This window comes from Odontesthes bonariensis, chromosome 10 (assembly GCF_027942865.1).
Source record: "Odontesthes bonariensis isolate fOdoBon6 chromosome 10, fOdoBon6.hap1, whole genome shotgun sequence".
Classification (NCBI taxonomy): domain Eukaryota; kingdom Metazoa; phylum Chordata; class Actinopteri; order Atheriniformes; family Atherinopsidae; genus Odontesthes; species Odontesthes bonariensis.
This window is the reverse complement of record NC_134515.1, coordinates 17,700,748-17,728,632: the sequence shown is the minus strand read 5'-3', so window position 1 is coordinate 17,728,632 and position 27,885 is coordinate 17,700,748. Positions and strand designations below refer to the sequence as shown.

At 42.0% G+C, this 27,885-nt stretch overlaps 3 protein-coding genes across 3 annotated transcripts; 2 read left to right on the top strand and 1 right to left on the bottom strand.

Annotated features, from left to right (window-relative positions):
• The first annotated feature begins 1,919 nt into the window (after positions 1–1,919).
• On the top strand, positions 1,920–9,855 carry gpr157 (G protein-coupled receptor 157). Its single transcript, XM_075476571.1, has 4 exons — positions 1,920–2,504; positions 6,400–6,613; positions 8,577–8,771; positions 9,214–9,855. Exons 1-4 carry the CDS (start codon positions 2,128–2,130, stop codon positions 9,433–9,435), a joined length of 1,008 nt encoding a protein of 335 aa, XP_075332686.1. The 5' UTR covers positions 1,920–2,127; the 3' UTR covers positions 9,436–9,855.
• A 5,067-nt stretch (positions 9,856–14,922) lies between these two features.
• On the top strand, positions 14,923–22,056 carry slc2a5 (solute carrier family 2 member 5). The gene is made up of 12 exons (XM_075475645.1): positions 14,923–14,967; positions 15,107–15,205; positions 15,287–15,447; positions 15,531–15,655; positions 15,741–15,893; positions 16,001–16,126; positions 16,207–16,394; positions 16,562–16,672; positions 16,789–16,890; positions 19,048–19,123; positions 19,341–19,468; positions 21,660–22,056. The coding sequence occupies exons 1-12, from the start codon at positions 14,923–14,925 to the stop codon at positions 21,882–21,884; spliced, it is 1,539 nt and encodes a 512-aa protein (XP_075331760.1). The 3' UTR covers positions 21,885–22,056.
• An 85-nt stretch (positions 22,057–22,141) lies between these two features.
• On the bottom strand, positions 22,142–27,770 carry ca6 (carbonic anhydrase VI). The gene is made up of 10 exons (XM_075475644.1): positions 27,612–27,770; positions 26,841–27,020; positions 26,276–26,424; positions 25,860–25,955; positions 23,889–23,955; positions 23,603–23,760; positions 23,378–23,504; positions 23,167–23,250; positions 23,038–23,070; positions 22,142–22,963 (listed from the first exon to the last, which is right to left on the bottom strand). The coding sequence occupies exons 1-10, from the start codon at positions 27,703–27,705 to the stop codon at positions 22,329–22,331; spliced, it is 1,623 nt and encodes a 540-aa protein (XP_075331759.1). The 5' UTR covers positions 27,706–27,770; the 3' UTR covers positions 22,142–22,328.
• Positions 27,771–27,885: the final 115 nt, after the last annotated feature.

Sequence of the window (27,885 nt, the reverse complement as noted above, 5' to 3'; positions counted from 1 at the left end):
CTGCTTCACCGGCTTTAGACCTTTCTGTACGTCAGCTCTATGGAGGAGCCCATTTACAAGGCCAGCAAATAATCAACAGCTGCTGGACGCAAACCGCGGCAAACATTGCTCATTACTCAAAATGCCACTAACTGTGCCACAATTACAGGAGATCTACAAGCTGTTTGGAAAGAGGAATTTGTCTCGGGATGCTTAAGAACAGCTTAGGATGATGCGCTTCATCTGCATCGCTTCACCATCATTTCAATTCACTTACAGTGTTTGGTCCTGACATGATTAGTTATTTCACAAATTCTTCCAACAAAAGAAAAATCATTGGCGATAACCACTCAGAATTTTAATTTGCATTTTGTTTTCACTTGTCCTTTTAAAAAGCTGGCAGACGGTAAAGTAAGCATCCGATGATTTTTTTGAAGGCTCATTTTTGAAGTTTGGGTTTGAGACTTTTATCGGGAAAAATGCAACAAAATGAGACGAGCTCAAAATGAATGAAGTGAAATCTGGAAAAATAAAATGATCATCCGCTACCAAAACTGACTGCGATGCCTGGTTCACAGCAGTAATAACAGAAATAATCTCTTTGCAGGCAAAAGCTGTCGTTTCTCTGACCAGTGCTATGACAAGACAAAAGAGTCTGTAACGCTCACTAGTGGCTTACTAAATGAGTCTGCTAGAAACACGATGTGACGGATGGCCATTGAAGTTATAAAACAGTTTTAATGTAGCCAATGTTCTCCTCAGCAGTGACGTTGCTCCACCCCAGCAGAGCAGAGCTTACAAGACGCTGAGGCGCTAGCTTCGAAGGATTGAGGAAGAAGAACGGTCATGAATGAGTCCCCTTGAAGAATGCGAGCTCACCGCTCCTTTTCCGGTTGAATTTACACTCCAGACAAACACAAAGATATCTGAAAGACCGGACAATCTGTACCCTGCGTACCCCTAATTATCACTGGAAAGGCTTCCTCTAACCTTCCTCTAAAATAGATGATTAACCAACGTTTGCCTCTGTGGACCTGTTCATTGTTTAGGTTAGATAGGTCATGTAGGTCAGGTATGTGTCAGAGATTGTACGTGTTTGACAAGACATATGAACGCACCTAAAGTCTGAGACATGTAGCGCGGATTAAAAGAGTGTTGAAATCAAACCCTGTTGGACTCCTGTTTTAGTTCAGATAACTGTGACTAACTAAGTTGAGTTCAAAAGTTCAGCGGCAGAGGGAACGGTTCTTCGGTACAATGTAAATCTATTAATCATTATCTTGGGTAAATGATATATATAAGCACATGACTAAATCTAAATCTTAAAAAAGTATACTATAGCAGAGCTGCTTTTGATTCAAGATGGCTGAAAATACTGTGAAGCATAAAGAAGCCGGTGCATGATGCACAGGATCTGAAACACTGATATCGGTCCACTCAAATGACCAAGACTAACATGTAGAAAAAGTGAATAACGCACATGCAGGAGCAAGCAACTATGACAACATTAAAGCACAAATACACCTTGTACAAAACCTTTAAAATGATTCTTCATTGTTTCTCTATCAGGGCTCATGTTACTTTAACTAATGGTGCCTTGTGTAACCTTTGATGGCTTTGTGTATTTGTGGTGTGATGTTGTGTTTATTTAAAAAACAATAACAATATTTTGGCAACAATTAAGACCCCAAGATCCTTTTTTTTTACGTTATATTCTCTACTGGAGAGCCATGTGTGCACTTTTATCTATCTATACACATATATATATATATATATACTTAAAAACATTACAACATATTGTCATGTGTCATATATGACAGATGGTGATGGCATAGCTGAACTGGGGTCACAAGCAAAGATAAATAAGAGACAGAAATAGACCCGTGTCTGCCTCTTACCAGCTGACTTAACTTCTGCTTTGGGTTCCTGTTGGTGGAACAGAGCGGAGGTGTGGAGGGACTGGGAGGGTTTAAAACGGACTGAAAAGTTTGGTTTGTTTCCCTTAAAGTACTGAGAGAAGTTTGGCTTGGCATTTGGGGAAACTAACATCATGGGATTATGATAACATCTGATGTTAATCTGCTGATCGTCCGAGCTGTGTTCGCAAACACGGTTATATAGAAGGTCGTATCTTACCCCCACTAAACGATGGAAAACGGGAATCAGACAGAGTTGTATTTGTCTGAGCAGGTGGTCGTGTTGTGTACCTGCACTCTGTCGTTTATGGGCTCCTCTCTGATCATACTCACGTACATTATTTGGTCAGATTTGAGGACAACACCGAGGAAACTACTGGTTTATTTGTCGGTGTCTGACTGGCTGTCCGCTGTCTCCTACGCCTTCGGAGTCTGGAGAGTTTTCCGCACAGACTCGCCTGACTGCGTCGCTCAAGGAGCGATATCCACTTTCGCCAATACCAGCAGTTTCTTCTGGACTGTGGCCATTGCTGTGTACCTGTACGTTTTCATTGTGAGGTCGAGCCAGAGAGTCGCTGACAGCCTGGTCGTGTTTTTTCACGTTGTCAGGTAGGTACTGTGCTGTGAACTGGAGCTAGCTAGCAACAAAACTAGCTTCGGAGGGACACCAAACAGTAGCCTGAAGCATCTTGGGATATCTGGTGAAGCTGTTAAAGTGGGGGGTGGGGGGGGGGGGATATCCCGAGGTTAAACTTTATTCTTGTTTTTTTTTTTTTTTTTTTTCTTTCACCAAGATAAATAGTTCTATTTGTAAAACACTGCTGCAAGTCCACTTAAAAAGTAAGAGTTGATTTCAGCTTGTTTTGCACTGTGAAAATGGTTCGTTTAAAACGGTGAAGTTGAACTTTTACTCCGGACTATTTCTACGCTTAGCACAGCGTTTCCATGGTGACACTGGGGGGAGTGAGACTCGGTCAAAGTAAAATTCAAGAAAATCCTGTTTTGTGTATACAAGAAACACTAGAAACATAAATTAACTCACTTTATGGCTTAAACTTGACCCGTTGTTTTTGTTTTGGCTCCTTGTCTCAGCGGGTCAGCTGATGTTATCACAACAACCTGACTTTTTTTTTCACCCAGTATTGAAATACACCCGAGTAAGTAAATAGTACCCAAGTTTTAAAGTACTTGTAGTTTATTTTGTTTGTGCTTCCTCTCCAGAATGTTTATTTGACAGCTTCAATGTGGGTTTGTTTGACAGAAAGTCTTATTAAATCATCTTAAAGGAATACAAGGTAGTTTAGCGGCAGTATAGCGATCTCTATTGGTCAAACTGAAATTCTACACTGTCGTAAAAATGCCCACCTGTACACACCCACTAACTAACCATCGTGGCGAATGCTGCCGTTGTGTTATTTAGTCAGTGCAGTTAGGTCATCTGATTCACAAGTGTAGACTGCCCACGTAAGATACTATAATCAGAGATTTTCTGAAGAGAGAACTCAAGATAATATGCTATAATACTGTTGCTGGAGGAAGTGGTCGGGGACAGCTCGTCTGGGTTTCTCTGCTCAGGCTGCTGCCCCCGCGACCCGATCCCCGGACAAGCGGCACATAATGGATGTATGGATGTATGGATGGACTGTTGCTGATCTTGAATGGGATTCTTCCCTCATCATGGTGTATTCGTGGAGTGATTCCTTTGTATTAGCATACACTTACAAAAATTACATCTTAGACAGATGCGCGCAGGCACTACCAACACACGCCGCAATAAACGCAGAGTAGACAACAATTCTTGTTCGGATCAAAACGCTATTCTTATTCTAATCAGGTCAGTCCGTGTATTTCTGAAGCTAGGCTACGTCTCGAAATCAGGGGGGAATTAGAGCACCTCATCACCTGTCTCTTCACGATCTAAAACGCAGGTCACTATGGTAGATGAACAAGATCACGCTTGGAAAAATTTCACAAAGATGGGAAGTGCCAACATCGAACGTTTCATATTCAGTCTGTGAAAGGCAGAATATGAAACGCTTGGTGTTGGCTCTTCAACGCAAGCGAACACATAGCATTCAACTACAGCTAGCATACAGTACCTAGCTAAGTGCCGTAAACACAAACGACTCTTCTCGCGCATCGCGACACTTCAGAAGCGGGTCGCTCCTGCCGAAGTTACATATGGGATTTTCAGCATACAGACCCCTGTTGGGAGCGAGACAGGCTTCATTCGCTTACCATTGACTTGTTTAACCTTTGTTAAACTCCTGAAGGCTATAATTTTAGGTGAAAATGCTACCTAGTGCTCCTTTAAAAGTAAACATTGTTTAGGACGGCGGGGGTTTACAGCCTTTTTGGCCTTCAGGGCCACGCAAAAAGCGGTGTATAGTATGCATTTGACATGTTTGTGAGTCGTTCGAAAAGTCGTTTTTTTTCTCTTTGAAACTTCTCACATTGTTTCATTTCATTGTTGAAATGATTTAATAGCTCACCAAAAATAAAGGATGAGAGAAAATGTTCAAAAACTGAAAACGGTGCTTGTGTAAAACAACTTATTCTTCTTTCCTTTCCCTTAATTAGGCTGCCCCTGAGTTTTACTAGCTGTCCTTTGTATATAAATGAATATACATACATATATACAAAATGTATATGCAGAAGTTCAAAGCAGCTGCAACAGCTTTCACAGCAACACGCTGCCTTCTCACTGATGCTTTAGTGAGGATATCCATCCATCTATTTTCTTAATCCAATTTAGGGCCGTGGGAGCCCTGGAGCAGGACCTGGACAGGTCGCCAGTCCATCACAGGTTCACACAGTAACAAACGATGCACGCACACTCACTTCTAGGGTCAATTTAGACACCAATTTACCTAACATGCGTGTTTTTGGTCGGTGGGAGGGAGCCAGAGTACTCCGAGAGAACCCATGCATACAGAACATGCGAGGATATCGCTTCCAGGATATGTACTTCAGTCAAATAGTAGTTTTCATGCAGCAGCATTTTAACTTTTGTATGTGTACTTTGCTCAATCAAGAGATCAGGGTTCCTCTTCCCCATTTGTTTTCACCTTCTGACCGTTTTTACTTATAGAAAAATGAAAGCAAAAATTCCAGCTTCAACACTTAATATTTATATGTACATATGTATGCACGCCAGCTCATTTTATCGTCTCTCCTCCTGCTCACATAATGTTCATAATATCCAGTTCTTTCAATATTCCAAGGTCTCACTTGGGGCCTTATTCCAATCTAACCTGAGAGATGTTTACATAAACCAAAAATAGGCATCTTGTTACATCGTCTTGGAGAAAAAATACATAAGGATAGAAACGATTCACGGGGGACAATATAGATGGAGAACAATTTGAAGAGGTAATAGTGGATCTGGGCGTTGTTCGTTAAACAGTTTGCGGTCCATAGTAGTTCTGTTTTCCTATGTTTAAGTCCAGCTTTTGTCTACACTTACTGAGAAATGCATAAATTGCACGTCTTTGAAAATCTGTTTTGACCTGACATTTTCGTTGTCGGCATGTTTTCTCTGATTGGTTCCACTGTTGGTGGATTCTAGTGAGCTGCTTATGATGTTACAGCTCTACTGACCCGAGGGAGAACAGGCTTTTAGATAACAAACCAGGGAAGTCAGGAAGAGAAATGCACACAACAATACTCATTAATAGTTTGTTTTAAACAGAATTTGGTGTCAAAAATGATCACTCATAGTATCCATGCAATTTTTAATAATACCACAATAACCTGTTTAATTGTTTTTTGTTCATTATGCATAGACTGATTATTAATTCACTTACATTTTTAAGGTGTGCTTACTATGTTTTAAGGCATTCTTTCACAACTTTGTGAACATTAATTGCACATTAATGAGCTGTCCGTGCTGATTTTTATGTGTGTGTGGGGGTGGGGGGTTGATTTGCTGTGTTGTAGCTCTCCATAGCTGTTCTATTTATGGACACGGGAACATTTTCACCCCTGGGTTTGCCTCACCACAGTGTATGCGGTTGTCATCCTAATTTTGTTTCTGTGAATTCTCAATTACACAACGAAGCCTTTCACTGAGGCTTACAACACATGAACCCAACTGGGCCTTGAGCGTTGCGGTATTTACAATGATCTGCCATGGATTACCATGAAAATGGAAGAGTGAAAAGGAAGTATTCTCTTTTTAAATTGAGGTTTTAGGAGTAGAGGTTGTGCCTCACAAACGCAGAACGTTGTTGGTTAAAAAGTGGAAATCATTTTGTGGTTCTGTGATGTATAAGCTAAACCAACAAAACTGGTATGACTCTGCAGTTTGCAGAATGAAACGCAAACAAGCCTTAAGCGCGAGATAATCTTTCACATGGAGTCACATGTCTTTTCGGTATTTGTGGATGTTGTACCCACCAAGCATTTGGGGGGGGGGGGAAATAAAAATCTGACTTTAAACATGTGACGTTGATCTTTGAGACTGATAACATTTAATCTCTGAACCCTTTGCTGTTTGTTGTAGCTGGGGCGTTCCTCTGGCCATCACCGTCACCGCCGTGAGTCTCAACAAGATCGGTTACGATGCATCTGAGGTGTCAGTGGGCTGGTGCTGGGTCAGCATCCATGCTCCAGACCGGATCCTATGGATGCTGCTCACTGGAAAGATCTGGGAGATCCTGGCATACCTCACCCTCCCTGTGCTCTACATATTGATCAAAAGGCATATCCACAAAGCGGTGAGGGCCTTATCTGTCAGCCGTCTTTGGACAAAGTTTTGTGCTTAAACTAGACAAATTTTGAGTTGATCGGTTTTCTCTTGTGCTAAATCATTTCTGACGAGGAATAACAACAAAATCCCGGAGTTTCAATCACAAAGTAACGCATTAAAGATGCACAAATCTTATCTCAAGTCAGTCATGTGATATTATGCAAATCATCATCATCTGTCATCATTTTCATTTGGTGAGGCTGAAAGTTGGCCCAGTGTGAAGGAGAAGTATTGATTGCATAAAATATTTGAGCTTATTTAGAATTTATCTTCAGAACACCCAGAAAACGGTAAGAAACTATACAGCTACGATGTCCTGCCTGATCAGACGCGAGTCTTCGTCTCATAACCTAGCATCCATAACAGTCCCAGGATGCCCTCAGGTAAAGCACCAGCTGCCTAAACCCTGACACTCGACAGGGTCAGCAGTGGCCCTGCACTTACAGGGAGCAAGTACCAGTTTATGAATATTTACAACCTCTGTTATTGTGTCTTTAGGTCAGAAATCTCATATTTCTAAATTCTATGTAGTTGCTTGTCGCCCAGACAGTTGTAATTCCTTTTTATTGGGTTCAAGTACCTGGAACTGTCTGAAAAGCCTCTGACCGAACCAAATAATGCTGCAGCAAGAGTTCTGATGGGAACTAGCCAGGGAGACAAGCATCCATCCATCATGGGCTTTTTCCTCTGGTTGTATTTGCACAGCAGATGGGAACTCATTGACATCATGACCAGCTGGCAAGTGTTAGACAAGTGAGAATTTAGCTTTTGCTCTGTTATCACAAACACCATTAGCTCTATCTCAACTGGTCTGTTCCGCTGTGTTTTAAGTTTTTAGACGCTACCGTTGAGATAACAAGTGTTTTTGTTTGTTTGTTTGTTTGTTTTTTTGTTTGTTTTCTGTTTTTCTTTTTTGTAATGGCGGGTTACAATTAGGTATGTCACCATACACCCATGTCACAGCCTGTTCCACTCATGTTGGGAAAGCTTCTACTCTAAAGTAGAAGGTAAAAGGCACCCTATAAAAGCAGCACTGCGAACTGAGACAGACTGCACTTCCTGCTGTGCGTATACAAAAAGAGAGGGCGGGGAAAAGATTTTTGTTGTCTGAAAGCACCTTTTTGTCTTAACAGAGTCATTGGCTCTCAGAGTGCAGGCTTATTTGTAATTCACTGAGTCTCTAAAAGAGGAATAGGAAGCGAAGGATTCAGCTGTCGGGCTCCTCTCCTGCCGAACCACTTCCTGGTTTGGGTTTCATGAGGCAGACGTGCACTCTACTCTACTCTACATTAAAATATTCCTTTTTGATAAAAGCTTATACAGTTCCATTCCTAAGAGCTTATTATCGTTCGTGTCACACACAACAAATGAAGGATCAGCTGTTTTTGTGATATAAATGCGGAAGAAAGATCAGCAGACTCGCGTGCATTCATCCTCTTTATAATTCCTCTTTTGGTCGATGAAATTTCACTTGAATTACTTCCCTGATACTCGTCACATATCAGCCAAGCTGTCGCCAAGCTACGTAAACAACCCCCCCCCCCATTCTAATCATGACAGTCTCAGAAAAAACTTCTACCTCACCCATCTCTGCTGCGCCCCAAGTTTCTTAATGTTTCTCAGCTGATTTTTATTTTGTTTATGTTATTATCTGTCGCTAAATATTTTCCCTTCAGGGATTAATAAGTATTATTTAATTGAAATTAAAGCTTGATCAACACATTCACACTGAAGACTGTAGTCTCTCTCTGCTGGGAAGTGGCCCCTGTGGTCAAATATCTGTCCTACAGGAGCATATCTGCTTCAAACAGCTGCCAATGTCATGAGAAACTTATCCATCGGTCTTGATGGCGCAATTCATTCTTTTTTTATTTTTTATTTTATTTGCAGTTCTAAAACCATGCTCTCACTTTGTCCTGTGTCTGACGCAGCACGCCGCCCTGTCTGAGTACCGTCCCATCTTGGCCAACCGGCGTCAGTCGAACTCCTTCTCCTCCATGGCGGACATGAAGCTAACTCTCATTCCCATCATCTTCATCGTCCTGCGCATTTGGAGCACAGTGCGCTTCATTCTGCTGCTCGCTGACTCTCCGGTCAGGCAGAGCCCCGTGCTCGTCACACTACATGTGAGTCTAAAGTTGAAGCCACTGATGTGCAGTGTGGACGGGGCCTATTAATACCCATTTGCTGACTTGAGTAGGACAGCACATTAGTGTGGGAGTGGATTTGGGCTATCTTTGGCTGATGTGCTGCTAAAGTCGTGTGTGATGACATGCTGTCAAACCTGTGAGTCATCACAGACATCATTCAATCATGCAAGGGATTTTTTTTTAAAGAAGCAACTTGAAGTTTTTAACATTTAATGAATTTTTCTCCGTATTTTAATGGTAAAAGGTAATATTTGCAGCAGCTGCTAAAACATCATCTGAACTCATTACGATTTCAGTTGCCTAGAAGTTATTACTCCATCTGTATGATGATATAAAGAAATATTCTTGACCGAAAGACATTTAATCCCGTTGTAAAAATCAATAACTGCTTCTCCCTTCTTTTGATTTGACCCCACAGGGCATCGGCAACACCTCTCAGGGAGCAGCCAACTGCATCATGTTCGTTTTGTTTACTCAGCCGATCCGTAATCGCCTCTGCACTGCGCTCTGCTGCTGCGGATCTAAATGTCGAGAAGAGGTGCAGAGCTCGCATGATGCCGCACAGAGGCCGCCGCCCGGACAGGACTCCTACACCCAGAGAGAGGAGGACAGCACGGGCAGAGTGCGGACGGACAGATGATATACTTTACTCTGTGGATGAGCAAAGACAGACTGAGAGGCTCGTGTGAAGGGGAGCAGTTGGAGGTGTCCACTTTACATTAAGCCTCATTAAAGCAAGTGCCTGCTTGAGTGGGTTGTAGATTTTGCAGGTGCATGCACATCTGTGTGACATGCCTGCACTTTGGGTGATGGGATGATGCTGCACGCCAGCGTTAAACGAAGCATTTAAGAACACCTTAAAGTGCTGTTTTTACTCTAGCTTGTCGATGACACACTCCGTGAACGACGGTTGACCGTAAAAAGCCTCTGATTATCATGTACTGTTGTGAGTTTGTCACTGTGAATGAATGTTTAGCTTTCTTCTTTCGGAATTCGAGTTTTGATATATTTTCACTTGACTGTGCTGAAAATAGTAAAACAAAAGTTGTTCCCACTTTGACTTGTGAGCGCAGTGTGCAGTTTGTCGAGCTGAAATTGAAAGATCAACACTTGGAACGCTGAACAAAGTGTTAGAAATTAGAAATAATTCTTTAAACACAGGAACCAGAGTTGCATTGAATTAGCCCCTCACCTGTGGTGCTCATAGCAGACGGTGCTTCTGCTATCTTTAATTGATCTGTTAACTGTTGCCTAACCTGGTAGTTGCAACATAGTCCAGACAGTAGTTGCAAAATACCACCACAGTCTGATGTGTCACCAAATGCACCTGCATCATCGCTGTCACTGTGGTCAGGAGCAGTATGAGTTCTCGTCACATGTCATGCTTCCTCCTTGCAACCTGAGCTGCACACATGAGCCTCACTTCTCCTTTGACTCTCGCTGCTGGTGGCTCCTGTGTGCTCCAGTTAGCCACAACCCAAATACCAGAGAAGAGTACCAGCCCACCTTATTACCATAATGTTGCTTCCTACAGTCCATTTGGGTCTTGACTGGTTCCTGTGCTGGTTCTTGGTCTTTGTTGGCCTTGTGGAGGGAAACATTGCAGAGTTTTGTCTCTTAAACTGTGCATGAATAACACTAAGCTCTTCAAAGCAGTTAGTTCCCATGCAGTAGGTTAACTTCCCCTATTTGCTTTGCAATAGTTAAAATAAATGAACGGTTTTAACTTTATTTTGGGTTATAATAATGGGACAGAGTGCAAGGCTCGTTCTCTCAAGCCATCCGTTAGACTGGTGACAGTGTACTGGACACCATGTCTGGGAAAATAGAGGTAGTGAATGTTGCCCATGCTGATGGCATCTCAAGCAGCCAGTGGACAGTTTTTTTTCTTTTCCTTTTTTGTCCTTGTGCACAGCAGGGGACACAGAGGACCCCTTGGTTACTGCGTTTCCTGCAGGAATTAATCCATTGTGTTAGTACTGAGATTTGGCTGACTTTGAAGCAACTCGAGCTGGTGCAAACTCTTAAGGAGGAGCTTCCTGCTCTCTCCTCTGCTGGCTCCGTGCCCATTTAATTCATTAAGTTCGAGAGTAGCCCTGAGTCCTGCTAAGCAAATGAGGTGACCTCTCACCAGTGGGGGGAATTTTTTCAACAACACATCCAGGACAAACGACTGTATCGATTTTTCTACGAACCAGTTGCCAAACTCACTGCCCACCAAACGCAATAAGTCGGAGGTTCAGCTGAATATTTTACATCAACAGCTTTTACACAGAAAATACAAAAACACCGTGAACATTAAGAGATAAGTTACTGATATATTTATCTTTTTGTTCAGTTTGTGAACAATTACTTATCATACCACAAAAGTCCCACAGAAACTCCACTTTGCACCGTGCATGTGACATCCCGTGTGTCTCCTGAAGTTCTCCACCACATTAGCTCCACCGTCTGTTCACTGCTGATATTGCACTGCACACATTCTGTCAGATAAACAAATAAAGCCATTCAAGTAAAGCAAAGTTCCTATTTATGATCCCATTTGAGGTTTCAGAATGCTACAAAAGCCTCAATATATTATTAGAGAAAAAAGAACAGCCCTGGTCGTGCCTAGCCTGCCAGTCTAGTCTGTCCACCAGAATATAGATGTCCAACAACTGCTGCAAATGTGCCTAAATAAACTCCTGTGAAGTCGGAGTGAAATGTATAGAATCTGATAAGCTGCCTCAAGTTGTCACTTGAGTTTGAACTGGTTGAGACTAAAGATGAACTGGGGAATGGACTTAGATAGAGGTCAGATTGCAGGGTTATCCCTAATACTGCCCTATCTCTAACCATCATGTCCGATAATGCGGCTGCGTAGTTATGATCAGACCCTGTTAGGGCAGGCTTGCTGGCTTGCAGGCAACATTGGTGTGGAGAATAATATACTGACTAAAACATATCTCAAACTCATCAGCATCAAACAGCTCTTTTTTCTTTTCCTTTACTGTACACAGACATTGTCGTTTATGCCTTAAGGGCGGAGTTGTTACAGCCTCTGGCTTATTTTTGTTTATGCAGATTGGATGTGTGTGATTGCAGACATGGGCTGAGCTGTTCCCCATCCAGAATTGGCTGAGTAGTCCTGTCTCCTCCTTCCCTTCATTCTGCCACCACCAATTGGACTGCTTTTCATACTGATCCACCAATCTGTGGAGCACATTATTCACTTAAGTTGTGTGCTATCCACTATGTGGGGCAGCTGTAATGTGAGCAACTTGCCACTGAGCCCTGTTTTGTTTCGGCATATCCATTGCTGTAATTGTATTACGTTTGGTAGGCAGCATTTGTTTGTGGAATTAGTCTGAACTTTGTGTATCTGTACCAGTATTGCTTACCCTTCAGAGGCTGTGAGCGTTAGAGGCAATATTTGTTTTAGTGCCACCTCAGTGGTATAGGCCTTGTTAAGATATTCTTCATAGATAAATAAATGCTTTATTGAGCCTGAAGGAAATTTGTGGGGCTTTTTATACACGTTTTTTTTTTATTGTTTGAGGCAAAGCCAGGCTTGGTTGTTGTTATTATTTTGTTATTCGTAGTTTGTTTTTCTCATTTGTTAGAGTCATTAAGACCTGGGTGGTTAACTATTGATTTATTTTAAAAGTATTTGAATTGCCTTTTGATTCACTACTTTCTTTTCTCTAGCCTCATAAATTTTGACTAGTGTCCATTGCTTTGCTAATTCTATTGATCAGTTAACACCCACAGGCTCTCAGTTAAGATCCAGTTTTGCTTTTTTTTATTGTACTCTTATATATTGTTGTCATGAACAAGAAACAACTTTTCCTATCACCATCTGGTTTACCTGCCCTTTCCCTAGCTAAGCCAGGTCATAACACCATCCAAATGCCCCCAAATGATGAACACACACACTTAATTTGTTTTTGTGGCTTTTAGTCTCATTGTAGTTGTTTCATTATCATTATGTGTCTTTGTGTCTTCTTAAGTGTAGTTTGCCTGAATTTCATTTTAGCCCTTTTAGGTCATTTTGGCTTTAATGCTTTTTTAAAGCTCTATATCTCATGTCACTTTTGAGTTTTCCATTTCTTAGTGTTCGTTCTGTCATTTTCCATGTCTTTGTCCTTATTCCGTGTTGGTTTTTACATACTATCACAAAAATTTAACAAACGCACTGAACACAGATTCTGGACCAGAGACCTTTTAATTCTTTGTGCTTCTATGCTTGTGCTCAGTAAATGTTCTGTTTATAGTGTCATGTCATGAGGCTGTGCACGTCTTTTTCAATAAGTGAGCAATAAGCTGATAAAGCCACAATGCACTTTGACTTGCACTGTTGTAAGATATGCTTAGAATAGTAAGATGTGCCTACATGTTATCTCCAACAAGACTCCATCAGTGGTCTTGTAAGCTAAACCAAAAAGTATATTATACAGGATAGGAATCCAGCAATTTAAATGCAAACAGCACTGACTTTAAATTTATGTTCCCAAGCTCACATCTTATTACTCCCTCAACCAAAGGTGCTGCTGTGACAGGCAGTCCACAAATCAGAAAAAAAAACAAAGCCGAAGGAGGCAGGAACCAGAATTAGCATGAAACAACACTCTGCATGCAACAGCAAACTGGCAGAGAACAACGGAAAATGAGGAGCTGAAATACTGATCAAACTAATGAATGAATGAACAACACTAACGACTAATGAAAGCCAGGTGCAGGGCACTTATGCAAACACCAGTGTAAATTGAAGGCAGGAGGGAAACTAACTGAGGAGAACAAGGAGAACAGACTTCATAAATAATAAAACCGCAAGTTAACCGAGACCAAGAATATTGGAACACAAAGGACATGAACTCACAAACCATGACACTTAAGTGGGAAAGGCTGCGGCAGATTTCCCACCAGATCTACATGTAGTTCTGTATGACGCAGTCTCAGCGTTACTTTACTGGACAGTTTCTTTCTGTCTTTTTATTCTAATTCTTCAGAGACACAGGGCGATTGATCTTGAAAATGTGCTCTATGATTTGGACCAAGCCTCAAGTTAAAAAGATTTGCTCCTTGAAACTGTTAAGTATGAGGCTTGAATCAAATTTGTAGCATCTGTTCACTGAATCAGTTCAAATCAGAACAAGTTCATCAAAACACTGTCAGGTGTGATTCCACTGATGTTTCTCTCCATACAAATCTTAAATACATTCAACTTTAAAACCAGACTTTTAACGGAACTTTTAGTTAATGAAACTGCTAATGTAAAGTGTCTATATACTGAAACGCCCGCTGGGTCTCATAAATAGAAGAAGAAGCACACTCCATTGTTAAGTTTGTGCGATCAAATCAAGTTTAACTGTACAGCTCCCCTCAGAAATAGACGTTCCAAATGTATGCAGACATAAACATGCAGCCTTATGTTTCGCCCTGCTTAACAGAAACTTCTTTTTTTTTGTGTGAAGTGTATAATAATAAGCTCCCATGTGTCAACCTGTCTTTGCATTGAGGCGTCCTTGAAGCCTCGAAGCAAATGACAACCAGCTTAAAGAGCAAACAGCCTCAGGGGCATTGTATTGACAAACAGACTCAGCTTTAGAGATAAGCGGTGATGCAGCACAAAACAAATCACAGACAAAGCAGACAGTAAATAAAAGGACATATGCAGCAGTGGTGCTTCTGCAAAAAAAAAAAAATGCGTCTATTCAGTATTATCAGTGGGAAATTAACTCCGGGATGAAAGCAGATAGTCCCTTTAAATCATGCGATGCTAAACACTGCTCTTTTAATAAATAACATTGTAACCTGCAGGTGGATATGCAATAAAGATGCCTTATCCTTATCTCTTATGCTTTAATGACAGTTGTATCTCTCATCCATTAAATCGGTGTACCGTAGTTGAAGGTGTGGTGCAATACTAACACCTATACCTGCATTAAATCCAAGCAGGATCTAATATCTCGTTACCACTGCATTGGAATCTTCTTTAACTTGAGAGCACAATCAGCAGCACAAGAGCCGTAAACCGCAGCGACGCTCTCTGATCTCGCGTCCAAAGGGCACTACGGATCCAGTGGTGCAGTAACAACAAAACGCACTGTTGTGATTGCTGAAGGTGACAACAAGTCCAAACACGGCCATGGCAGAGCTTAAGGATTGGGAGCAGCCTGTGGAGAGGAGAGGGGTGAGTTACTGCCCAGGTGGGAATATCAGGCCTTATGTTGATCTGTCCTTTGGCAAAAGAGTTCAAAGAATTATGATAGATGGTGTTTGTTTTGATAAAATAGGTTTTTTTAAATTCTTTTACTGATGTCCCTCAACAGAGGTTGACTGCTGTCCTGGCACTAGCTACACTCATATCTGCGTTTGGTTCATCCTTCCAGTATGGCTATAACGTGGCGGTTATCAACTCCCCAGCACCGGTAACCACTTCACTGTAACGCGCATACCGAGGCCTGTAACTCTGACATGTGTTTTTCTCAGTACTGTCCTGCTCTCTTCAGTACATGCAGCAGTTTTATAACACCACCTATGTGGAGCGTTACAACACAGCGATGGAGGAGAACTTCCTGACTCTGCTGTGGTCTCTGTCCGTCTCTATGTACCCTCTTGGAGGCTTCTTTGGCTCCTTAATGGTGGCTCCTCTGGTTAACAAGTTTGGAAGGTAAAACTCCTTTATGCCATGTTAAGGAGGTTTTGTCTGAGCTGCACGGTGGATGTCCTTCATCTGCTTCAACCCTGCAATAGGAAGGGCACCCTCCTCTTCAACAACATCTTCTCCATCGTCCCTGCTGTGATGATGGGGGTCAGTGAGATCGCTAAGTCCTTCGAGATCATCATTGTTGCCAGGTTTATAGTGGGCATATGTGCAGGTAGGATTCTTTATTTTCAGCCATTTGTTAGGATTCAGGCATGGGTAGAAGTTGATTTCATCCCAGCATCCCTCCCTGTCTGCAGGTCTCTCCTCCAATGTGGTGCCAATGTATCTGGGTGAACTCTCTCCCAAAAACCTGAGGGGAGCCCTTGGCATCATACCACAGCTCTTCATCACGATTGGCATCCTCTGTGCACAAGTGCTGGGCATCAGAAACATACTGGGGAACACCACAGGTTCTTAGTTAAAGTTTTTTTCTTTTTTTGGTTGGATACTGACAGATATAATAAAATATGAAAACCGGTTAAAAAGAGCCACCTTGTGTGTTCATCTTCATATCCAGGCTGGACCCTCATGCTTGGCTTGACCGGCATTCCCGCCGTGACAGAACTTCTGCTGCTGCCCTTTTTCCCAGAGAGCCCCCGGTACATGCTCATCCAGAAGGGAGACGAGAAGAACGCAAAGAAAGGTAAGAATACACAAAAACTGCTTCACATGGCTGCAATAAAACTGCACTCAGTGGCGTTCTGAATGATTTGTCACTCTTAGCACTACAGCGTCTGCGTGGCTGGGACAACGTGGATGCAGAGATGACAGAGATGCGTCTGGAGGACCAATCAGAGCGGTCTGAGGGCCATCTGACAGTGCTCTCCCTGCTGTCCCAGCGCTCTCTCCGCTGGCAGCTGATCTCCATCATCATCCTGAACATGGGTCAGCAGCTGTCGGGGGTCAACGCGGTGAGACGTGCCTGCCTACTCGCCCCATGTCCCTCTCACATGCATAAGCGTGCATTGTTTTGAAATCATGTTCTGTTTAAGTATCTATATTCACCTCTTTTTGTCTGGAGCATCTCTCTAAATTTGTTCTCCAATTCTAATATTCTGATGACAATTTCTTTCTCCAGATTTACTACTATGCAGACAGCATTTATGGATCTGCAGGAGTCAATGAGAATGACGTCCAGTATGTCACAGTGGGCACAGGTGCTGTGAACGTCTTCATGACCATAGCTGCCGTACGTACCCTGAAAAGCTGAAACTGAACATAAGGGGAGCAGCAGAAATCAGCAGTCTGTTGTTTGATCATGCCAGCAGGACACCTTTTTGCTGAACAGGGAATTTGTTGTCCCAGGTCTTCATTGTGGAGTCCTCAGGCCGAAAACTGCTTCTCCTTTTGGGATTTGGTATCTGCTGCGGAGCCTGTGTGCTGCTCACTGTGGCCCTCTCTTTTCAGGTACTGTGTGATAGCGACAGTGACATCTACACCTTTAATATGTTACACCGCTGCCATCTAGTGGCCGAGCATTCAAATAGATAATCAATGTCCAGTCGACGTCAGAAGATTTGCTTCCAAAGAGTTATGAGTGCAGTCTAAGGCACAGATAGTACTTTTTAGGACTATCTTTTTAGGCATGTCTAGAAACATACTGAGGCTTAACACCGCTGCACTACAATCACTGTAAATGTGTGCAGTTTTAGACATAAATGACTGATCTTTGAGTTGCGTCTTGTCATGCAATGATTGGTCAAACCGTTGCTGTCTTAGTTAGATTGAATATAATGTAAATATTTTAGTGAGCAGGGCTGAAGATAAGTTAGATTGTAAAAATGGACTAAAGGTGGTGCAAAGGAGGGGCATAAATATACACATTGTCTAAAGTTTTACTTTATATATGGTGATATAAAGTTTCAATTTTAAAGGACATCGTTCTGGAGCCAAAATCACTGTTTCTGGATCAGACTGTGCGGCTGCAAAAAAGTCTTAGATTGATCTGCTTGCTGTTCTCTTCTGAACCAAAAGCCGTCGGATTAAGTCTCAGGCAGAGGTTACTAAGTACACACAGTCTTTACTCCTTTATACAAGCAGAAGTGGATTATTATTATTTTTAAAAAAAAAAGGATTTTCGATAAAGATAAAAGTACTGATTCATCTTCTTCACTTAAAGGTAAAAGGGAAAAAGTACGGGCTCTGAAATGTACTTTAAGTATAAACGTTCAAAAAAATCCCACCAGCTGTATCGGTGCAAAGCAATCTGATCCTCACATCATATCACCGCTTTAAGAATATCTAACCTTTCTGATCAGATATAATAGAGAACAATATAATGATAATTAACACTGACACAACACGCTGAGTCAGATCTGCTCTTACAGCCAACATCGTCAGTTCACTTAATAAGGCCACAGATAAGGAAAAGTAGCTCTGAATCATCTCCACCTGCAGTGTTTACTTTCTTCCACTTTAACCTGTGTCGTTAGTTACTGTCTGTCATTGTCACATAAAATTAAGTCTCTCTTGTTTAGTTATGTTACATTTCTACATCTGTCCTGCGCCGATGAAACAGCAAAGCATTACTAAATACTGCCCTGCCATCCATGTTAGTAGAACTCGATTTTGATGCTGGAAAAAAAAAATCCTTTCCATCATATAGATAACAAGAGGCGTAGAGAGTACATGGGCAGCAGTGTAATTCAGGAATGACACATTTTTACATCGAACAATATGATTCACTGCAGTCTGACACAGTTTTTAACATTTATTCAGCATATATTCATTTTCCATTCTAAATTAAAACAACCTATTTCTATGAATGAGGCATTCAGGTGCACTTCTGAAAGCCCCTTTCTCATCTGCACTGCTTTCCATTAATCTGAGGCCATCTGAGTGTGTCGGCCAAATGTCTGAATGAGCATCCTGGTACTTTTCCATAAAAAAGCTGTGACAGCACTCTTAACGGGTTAGAGCAAGCCCCACTTCCGCATTGCCTCCAGCACAGTACAAGTCTAAATTACATGCAGGCATATTAGCAGACGAGGACGTACAGGAGAGGGTGGGTTTAATTAGCATAGGATTACAACTCTCACAAACAGTTTAAGTTTTCTACCAGTATGAGGCAAAGAAGAACACACGAGCATGTCTAAAAAGTCTTAGAAAAACAGGAGAAGACAGGCAAGGCAAGACACGGAAGGGGTATGTAAAACAATATAAGAATTCTTTGATCAGGACGACACCACAGGAAATTATAGACTGTCCAAAGACTTCGGATCAGCTACCAGAGTGCAAAACCAGCAAAGAAAACAGCCCTATCTCTGTTCTCGGACACTATTTTACACCTGCAGTTTGCACCTGGTCTGCGAAATAAAGAGATGACTTAGCATCTCTCTTTGCTGAAGTCATTACAAAGCCGAGACATTAAAACATAGGTCCATTACAAGAGAACCACAGCCTCTTCAAACCTACAATCTCTCCTGGATCCTGCGTTTTCAGACAGACATCATTAAATGCCGAAAAGACACAATTTAATGGTCATTTAGCAGACACACATGTCAGGTTGGAAACCATCAATACGACCAGCCAGCGATAAAAACAGCCTCTTATTTCTGTCCACAGGAGAGTGTGACATGGATGCCCTACGTCAGCATCGCATGTGTCATCATCTACGTCATAGGGCACGCCATAGGAGCCAGTGAGTCTGACCCACCTGTGGTTATTCACACACACTGATTACAACAGGGTGCCCCATTAGCTGAAGTGTTGTTTGGATGCGTGCAGACATGCAATCACATGTTTTGTAAATCAGCACTCGGTTTGTTTGAGACATGAGCACTCTCTCCTCGACTCTGGAGGAGTGATGGTGTGTTGCGAGTGTTTTGGTTGCGCTTAACCACATCTGCTCCCTGCAGGCCCCATTCCAAACGTGGTGACCACTGAGATGTTCAGGCAGTCGGCCAGGCCTGCGGCCTTCATGGTCGGAGGCTCCGTCCACTGGCTCTCCAACTTCACTGTGGGCCTTGTATTTCCCTTCATGGAGGTTGGTTACACAACTACACGGAGGAAGAAAGTGTTTTTTTTTTAAAACATTTCTTTCATTTCAAAATCAAATTAGCTACAGATGTTTGTTAAAAGTAACCAGCAAGGCAAATCCACATCATTTACACTCCACTTGGATTTATTTACAGTTATATACTGTACTTAAAACCTTTAGTATAAGTCAACTAAACAAAGGTAAACTTGACCACAAGTTGTTGTGTCTCAAGTTTCAGTTAGACTCTTGCTGAGCATCAAACCACGAACACCTGAAACCAGTGGTGCACTGGTGCCCCCAGAAAAGGCCTCTTAACTCTTAATTTCTCCCTCATTTTTTTTCTTTTTTAGGTCAAGGTCAAGGTTAAGGTCAAGGTTAAATGAATCTATAAAGCATATCTAAAAGAAAACAAAGGTGACCAAAGCGGATTTTACGGTCAAATAAAATTTACAACTAGAACAACAAGGCGATAAGATACAATAAATAAGAATAAATGAAAAACAGATGCCAGATGCCCGAGCCACCTCATCTGACTCCTCTCGATGCGGAGGAGCAGCGGTTCTACTCTGAGCCCCTCCCGGATGACCGAGCTTCTCACCCTATCTCATTCTAACCAGGCATCTGGTGAGAATGCCTCCTGGACGCCTCCCCGGTGAGGTGTTCCGGGCCCGTCCCACTGGGAGGACGCCCCGGGGAAGACCCAGGACACGTTGGAGAGACTATGTCTCTCGGCTGGCCTGGGAATGCCTCGGGGTCCCCCCAGAAGAGCTGGAGGAAGTGGCCGGGGACAGGGACGTCTGGGTTTCTCTGCTCAAGCTGCTGCCCCTGCGACCCGATCCCCGGACCAGCGGAAGATGATGGATGGATGGATGGAAAAACAAATCAGCACAAAATGATTTATTTGGGTGTCGTACTTCACTAGAATTAAAGCTATGGTAGGTAATCCTAGAGAGCTAGCAAGAGAGCTAGCAAGATTCGAAAGTGTCCCCTCCTCTAAGCTTTTTCTCAGTCCTGCAGCTGCCACAGAGGTCTGATTATTTTCGTCCCTTTTTCTAAATACATCTTGTATAGATTTCTCTCAGGATAGACGGACCATTTCACCCAGTATTACAAAATGTGTTTCTGAACAGGATTACCAACCATGTCTTTAAAAGAGTCTTTTTTTCTTTCTTTAGTCTTTAGCAGTGACTTGTATTTGCCTAAAGTCTGGGTGTGTATATGAAGATGTAAACTGCCACAAAGGTACAGAAAAATATGAAAAAATACAGCAAGAAAATTCTAAATTCTTCTGACTCTTTGGGAGAATAATTTGACATTTTTGGCGAGTCCAGTAAAAAATAAACCCTCTGCATTATAAACAGTGACATGTATTTAGTTAGTAGTAATACTTCCATGTTCTCTCTTAACTTCTGCTATTTGACTTCAGGGCTTTTGCATCATTGCAAAAATTCAAGTGACAGATTTTGCAGTCAGTGATGGCCCCCTGACTGAAGATTGAGACATATAACTAATTACGCATTTTGAGTCAAATAGTTCTTTCTCACATGAATTGTACATTCTCACATAAAAATTGGACAACGTGCAAATCTATAGAGCAGTCTTCTGGTCTTCTTTGTAAAATGCCTCATGTGTGACTCTGGCTGTGTGTTTGAAGTCTTTCTCATGTTGCAGAACAGTGAGGGGTCTGAGCAGATACCTTCCTGCTGGTGCCACATGAATGATAAGCAGCCAAATATCTAAAAAGTTTTGCACTCCATGAGAAAGGCTTCAAATTAGAGGGTCGTTTTTATTGGCTGAAGGAGGAAGGTTTGATTTTCATATGGCTTTGAGACTGCAACAGAAATGTGAACTTTATAACCAACGCTGATAATGACCTTGTCAGTGAAATCACTTGTGTTCAGTAGTTTTGTTTTGATTGAGCTCTGTTTTTTTTGTTGTTCTTTTCTGATGGACAGCGTGGTGTAATAATTGAGATAGACCGAAACATTCCAGATGGAGAAAAGCAAACAAGAGAGGAATGAATGTGTTTGTGTAACAGAGACCAAACAAAAGAGTATTCCCATAAAAGCAGCATCAAAGCACTCTTCACCTCACCTTGCCTGCTGTTTACTTCCAACTGTCTGTGGCCGACAGATTTACAACCTTTCATCTTGAGGACACATGGATCACATTTCCTCTCTCTTCCTTCTCCCCTCAGGGAAACCTCGGCCCCTACAGCTTCATCATTTTTTCTGTCATCTGCCTGGTCACGCTGGTCTACGTCTGGCTGGTGGTGCCAGAGACCAAGAACAAGACCTTCCTGGAGGTCTCGCAGATGTTTGCTCAGAGGAACAAAACAGAGATCAAACTGGGCGATGGCAATCTACCCCTGAAAGACAGCAGAGAAAGTCCGGAAGATGCAGAAAAGGTCACGGCCTTCTGAAGAAAAATCAGAGCACCGAAAGGAGAGGAAGTCTTCAACGCAATGTGGGGTGAGGAGAAGTGTGGAGTAATGGACTTCAGTGGTTTAATTTAGATTGTATTTCTTATCTAAGGAGGAATTGAAATAATCTCTTTGCGTAGTTTGTGGCAGTGTATCTTTGAACATTCCAGTGCAGGCTAAAAATACTGAGTTAATGTCACTTCATTTATCTGTGGAAGTGTGAATTATTTGCACAAGTCATTAAACAAACCAAAAAGTCTCTTGCAAGCCTTTATTGATAATGCAAAGACATGAATACATGGAGGAAGCTGGGACATACATTTTAAATATAAATCTACTTTGTCCTTCATTACACACACAATGAACATTTAACCCCCCCACCATCAGCAGTGATATCTTAGTTTATTGCAGCATTTTTAAGCGCATAGCAGTAGGTGAGGCTTTTCAGGAGCATCTGTACTGGCTGTCCAGCTGCACCCCTCCATACAGGCTGAGTTTGGTGCTTCCCCAGCTGAATACATTTCCCACCACAGTGCTGTTAGTTTCACATGACATCTGGTCCCTGATATCTGCCATGCTTAGCACATAGTCCCACACGTTGACATCAGTCATCTTACCCATGAAGGCATCTGCATTAGAGATTCCCAGTAATCCATCCTGGTCTTTGCCCAGAATGAACACACCACCAGGCTGGATTGTGTAACCGCTCCTCAAGTACCGCTGCTCCCCAACCATGCCGTTAATCCAGAGCTCCGCGCCACCGGTGTGGGATGACCAGGTGACACAGTAGTTCGCCCAGTCGTGGGGCCTAAAGTTGTGCGGCAGGTTAACAAACTCGTTGCCAATCCAGAGGCCCACCTCTCTTGCACCCGAGTCCTCGCCGATGGAGATCATCAGTTCGTTGTCGTTGCCCATGCTGGAATAGGAGATAGCGGTGTGAACTCCTTCAAACTGAGGCAGGACGTGCATGCAGACAGTGAAGGAGTCCAGCTCCATGTGATGGCTGAGGCGGGCCAAAGCATAGCTGCCAGAATTCCTGTCTTGGAAGTTGAGCACCAGTGGAAACAGATCACGATGTTCTGAAGCAGACACAAAAACTAGAATCAGAGAGAGAACCATCTTTCAGTCATAGTTCAATGGAAGAGGCACTCACCGTATCTGGATGGCTTTAGGTTGCGAGGTCCTCCTAATGAGAAGAAGTAAGAAACAAGCAAACACTGTTCAGTAAATATGAGCGCCTCTGTTTCTAATGCAGGCATCTAAAACAGTTCAGTTCAATCACCTGAATACATGTTCTTTCCAAGAGATGTTATCAAACCCTCGATCCTCAGGAGTCTGGATTCTATTTCATCCTGCCGACAAAATGCTGAGGAGACAAAAAATAAACAAAGATTACGAGGCTTAGACTGAAACCTCGGAAGTTTACTTCATCACATCTGAGCAATGAATATTGAAACCATTGAGTTATCACACTTTCACAACAAGATACGCACTTCCTTTCCCGAGTCGTGGCAGGAAAGAAGACTCCACCACACGGTCGTTGAGCGGCTGAGCGATGCGGTAGTCATTCCACAGGGTCTTGTTATCAATGTCCATAAGCGTGCTCTCCAGTTTCCTGATCTGAATGTCACAAATAGCACATCATTCTCAAACGAGAACGTTACACTCTTTAATCAGTTCTGAATTTTAAAGACGAAAGTTCTGTCTGCCTGCCGAACCTGGTTATGTGAAAGAGTGATGGGTGTATCAAACACAGTCCAGATGATGCTCTCATAGCAGGGGGGAGTAGTGAGGGAGCCCTCGTACCTGAAGAAATGGTTGAGGTTCTCTGGGAGCATGGAGCGCACATCGATGCTCGATATGTTCCTGGACTGACCTGTCGGGGTTACGCGAATGTCTGATTAGACTTAAACGCACAATTCAGGATCAGATGAAGGTCGCCTGTGAAGTTTGATCTCCAACCATGCAATGTCGCATTTTTTTCAATGACAGCATAAAACTCACCGGTGTACTTGATTTTCTCCAGGTTTGAGATAAAATCACTGTAGTAGGTGTTCTCAAAATGGCCATCCTGGAAATGAACCATAACTGTGTCAAATATGAAGCCAAAAGGTTAAACATCATCACAAAAAAAATATTTTATTGACGCTTCACCTCCATTCCTTTTCTCACTGTCAGCTTGACAAATGCTCTGTCACGACACCTTGTACATTTCCTACAGATGGTAATTTATCATCTTTAAAAAAAAATTATATAACAAGCTGACACAGATGCCGTGGAACCACACCAAATAATGTCTCACCCTGGCAACCAAGAAAATGAAGAAGCTTGATGCAGAAGTGAGAAATGTGACATCTGCGAGTTTTTGTTTTTGTTCTCAGAGAGTGTATTCTAACTGAAACCTTGACGTCTTACTTAATAGAACTGAGTAATTATGTGGTTAAAACCTGAACATGGCGAAAGTAAAGGGTTGCTGACACCGACTTTCTTCCATCACCAACCAAATCTCCATTTGGACACACAAAAGCCATCTCTCAAGCTCACTATTCTGCTTCAAAAATCCAAAAACACACAAGGAAACAACAAGAAACCAGAAAAAGACGAGGAAGATAATCCAAACAGAGAGCACAATGAAAACAAGAAGTGGTGAGAAGGCCTGAAAACATCAGTCCAATGCTAATCTGTCAGAAAACAAAGAAACTGCAGGGACCTTAAACAAAGACTAACAGAAAAAAACAACCCTATCTCAATGAAGTTTGTGAATCTGTTACAAAACTAAATCTATTGAAACGTGACACAACTTTTTTCATAATTTTGCTTTTCGTCGACATAAGAATTCAATCCAAAAAACATACAGGTTATCTGGTCATGCACCTTGAAAAAGACGCATATGTTCATCCTGTAAAGTACCGCCCCTACAGGCAGCAGAAGGGAAATATTAAACATAAAAAATCGAATTCATTTTCATTTCCACTTGCTGTTTGATTAGATTTCAGCACCTAAACAAGTTTGTTAAGCTTCTGCATTGAAAACCGCTTGGTTAGGATGAGTAAATACATTGTGTCAAGCTTTAAGAAAGACTTCCTCAAAATGCCTTTAGAATCCATGTTAAAAATCTCAATTTTCTTGCTTATTGAACTCATACCTTCCACCTGCAAACCCAAAATGTGGTGCAGGCACAAAAGAAACTGTCCACCGTGTCACCATTTTATAAAGTACCATAAGACTGACTCCAAACTTTGACACGGTGCATCTTAATGTGCAGAAAGGAGTCCTGATCAAGCATCCGTATGTAACAAGTTGTAGATGACAATGTGCAGCATAATCAGGTTCTAGCTCCACAGAAATCTTCAACTTGGGTATTGCTTTGTCACCTTTGGTTGTGATCTTTATCTGGTATAAGAGCATATTATTCTTCACTGGAAGCAAACATCAAAGATACGTTTGATAGTAAAACATTCCCGACATATCGATCATCTTTTGTGATTTTATGGTCAGACTGTTGGTTTAGCAGCGTTGCTGGGGTCCTATCTCGTAGAAATGATGGCAACACTTGCTGTAATCTACAGCATTGTTGTTAAAACCCCTATTTGAACAATGGTTTGTCCAAACAAGACTGACTCTATGCTGCTGCCACGGTGGATGCCAGCGGTGGCATTGCTGCAGCAATGACCTCTCAAAGGAGTGGAAAGGAAGTGTCTCAGAGAAGTCTCAGTCCGCTGGAAACAAGCTCCCATTCAACATGTAGGTCACCAGCTGAAGACTCAATAGTCTTTAATCCAGCAGAACGACCAAAATAATGCACTTCAAAGACCAGTGGAACATAAATTATAATTTTCAGTTCAAAGACTTTTTTCATTTTCTAAACTTCCTACAATAGAAACCACATTAATTTTTCTCCACAAGTCCTGTGTGGATGTCAAATAACCTGGTGATAAAACAATGAAGAGGAAGTGGTATAAGTAGCTCACGTACATCATAAAAAAAGGCGAGTACTGCCAGCCCGTCCGCTTTATCCTTGGCTTCAGTGAAGCTCTTGTACTTGTCAGAATTGTAATGAACGACATGGAGCTAGAAGAAAAGGTGGAAAACAAGAACAGGTTAGGTGCCAACATCACCTCCAGTTCAAATCAAAAGCTCATCTAGTGATATAAGTGTAAACACAAACCGTAAACTAAATCAGAATAAAATAACAGGCCTGTTAATACGTTTGTTAGCAGTAAAACATGCAACAGAAAAGAAAATATCTCTATAAGTTCTGAGATGGATAGATGCAGATAGTTTCTTTATGAACAAAAATGAGACCAGGAAATACTTCTGAAAATGATCTTTCATCATCATTCTACCGTAAAGTTTGCATTCTACAACAGCAGGCTGTTTTCTGAGCCCACCTCTGCCATGTAGCGGATGCCGTCTATGGTGTGCTCTGCTCCGCTGGCCTCCAGGTCCCATCCACCCCAGTGCAAGTGCATCTGGACAGCTGTGTATTTTCCTGGGAGGCCCTTGGTGATCATCATAGTGGGAGGGAGGTCGATTTGAACTGATGGCAACATGAAGATTTTATCAGCGATCATGAATACTTTACAATACTGCTGATGTGTCTCAGATGTTTCTAAATGTGTCGTCCTACATTTCTGGTAAAAATGTCAAATGTCAAAGAAGAGAAAAGATAAAAATGTCAATAACAATTGTCAGATTATTTTGATGTGTCATTATTAATAGGAAAATTGACAAGTAGCCTTTAAGGACTGATATTCTTATAGAAACATACTTTTTGTTCGATAAAGTAATGAAAAGAAGTAGTAGCCCAGAGATGTTCTAGAAAGCTCGAAATTCTTGACATGAAATGCCATTGAAATCCCATCATGTTTGCGTTTTTAGGGTGAAAAAAAGTTGCCTGGCCCTTTAAAAGTGAGCCGCTGTTAAGTCATTTATACATTTTTATCATACTCTTACCAGAGTGCCCATTGTTGGACATGAGGAAATTCCCTTTCTGAGCATCGTATCCGTTGAGCTCCAGCTGTAACATGTCTGGATTGTGCCTCACGCTGCGCCGCTGGATGTCAATAGGGGACTGCTTCTTGCCGCCACACGCAGGGTACTTGGTTGGCCAGTGCATTTGGTCCAAAGCTCCCTCTGTGAGCGAAACAGATCAATATAAGACCAATTAGCATCCAATGTGGAGTAAAAATGCCGCCTGGCTGACAAAAAATTCACTCGATGAGTGACACAGTTTGACATGCTCGTTTGTATTAGCGCATGTTTGTTGAGCTTACAGGTTGTTGGTTTCAATAGGCACTCAAAGAACTTGCTAAACTGGATATTGATTCAGTTACCTTTATATTCACCCCAGAAACATTTACGACAAAACAACACAGCAAAAAAAAATATATATATATTCCAATGACTGTTTTTACGGGCTCCAGATCTAACAAGAGTTTGAAAGTGGTTATCCAAAAAGTATTTACGTTGCCCAGTAAATGCGACATTTGGCTCGGATATGAAAGTCTGTTAGCTATAACTTTATTTCTTGTTCGTGAGCTTCCAATGAAAGAATCGAGATAACAATATCATCAACTAAAACACAACATTCATATATTGCTTATTTGTCTGACTGACAATTCCTATTGTACGCATCAACTCTTTCATCTTTAGTGTTGATGTTTTAGAATGCAACACAAACAAATCTGTTCTTTTAAAATAATATATTATGAGCAAGAACCCCACCTGTGTATGTCCAGTGTATGTCATCATGAGGAACCCCAGCACTGACCAAACAGACCAAAACGGCGGAGACAAAAGCAGAGAGGATCTCCATCATTGCGTCTCTGTTCTGTCACGGAGGACACTGACATCTCACAGAGGTTCTCTCTCCTCATTTAACTCGCAAGTGAGGAAGGGAGGTGTTGAAACCTCAGCTGAAAACGCCCAGAGCGCTTCCCAACAGCGCCGAAGTGACTGGAAAAGAGCTCTACACCACGATTTGGCTCCCTTATCTGAA

Bases quoted from the DNA above. Each gene is read 5' to 3' on its own strand.
- gpr157 (XM_075476571.1), top strand. From the start codon at position 2,128: ATGGAAAACGGGAATCAGACAGAGTTGTATTTGTCTGAGCAGGTGGTC. The intron at 2,505-6,399 runs GTAGGTACTGTG...TGTTTGTTGTAG, and splicing joins GTGTTTTTTCACGTTGTCAG to CTGGGGCGTTCCTCTGGCCA. The intron at 6,614-8,576 runs GTGAGGGCCTTA...TGTCTGACGCAG, and splicing joins AAAGGCATATCCACAAAGCG to CACGCCGCCCTGTCTGAGTA.
- slc2a5 (XM_075475645.1), top strand. From the start codon at position 14,923: ATGGCAGAGCTTAAGGATTGGGAGCAGCCTGTGGAGAGGAGAGGG. The intron at 16,395-16,561 runs GTGAGACGTGCC...TTCTTTCTCCAG, and splicing joins AGCTGTCGGGGGTCAACGCG to ATTTACTACTATGCAGACAG. The intron at 16,891-19,047 runs GTACTGTGTGAT...TTCTGTCCACAG, and splicing joins CTGTGGCCCTCTCTTTTCAG to GAGAGTGTGACATGGATGCC.
- ca6 (XM_075475644.1), bottom strand. From the start codon at position 27,705: ATGATGGAGATCCTCTCTGCTTTTGTCTCCGCCGTTTTGGTCTGTTTG. The intron at 27,021-27,611 runs GTGGGGTTCTTG...TTTCGCTCACAG, and splicing joins CATACACTGGACATACACAG to AGGGAGCTTTGGACCAAATG. The intron at 26,425-26,840 runs GTAAGAGTATGA...TGTTGCCATCAG, and splicing joins GTCCAACAATGGGCACTCTG to TTCAAATCGACCTCCCTCCC.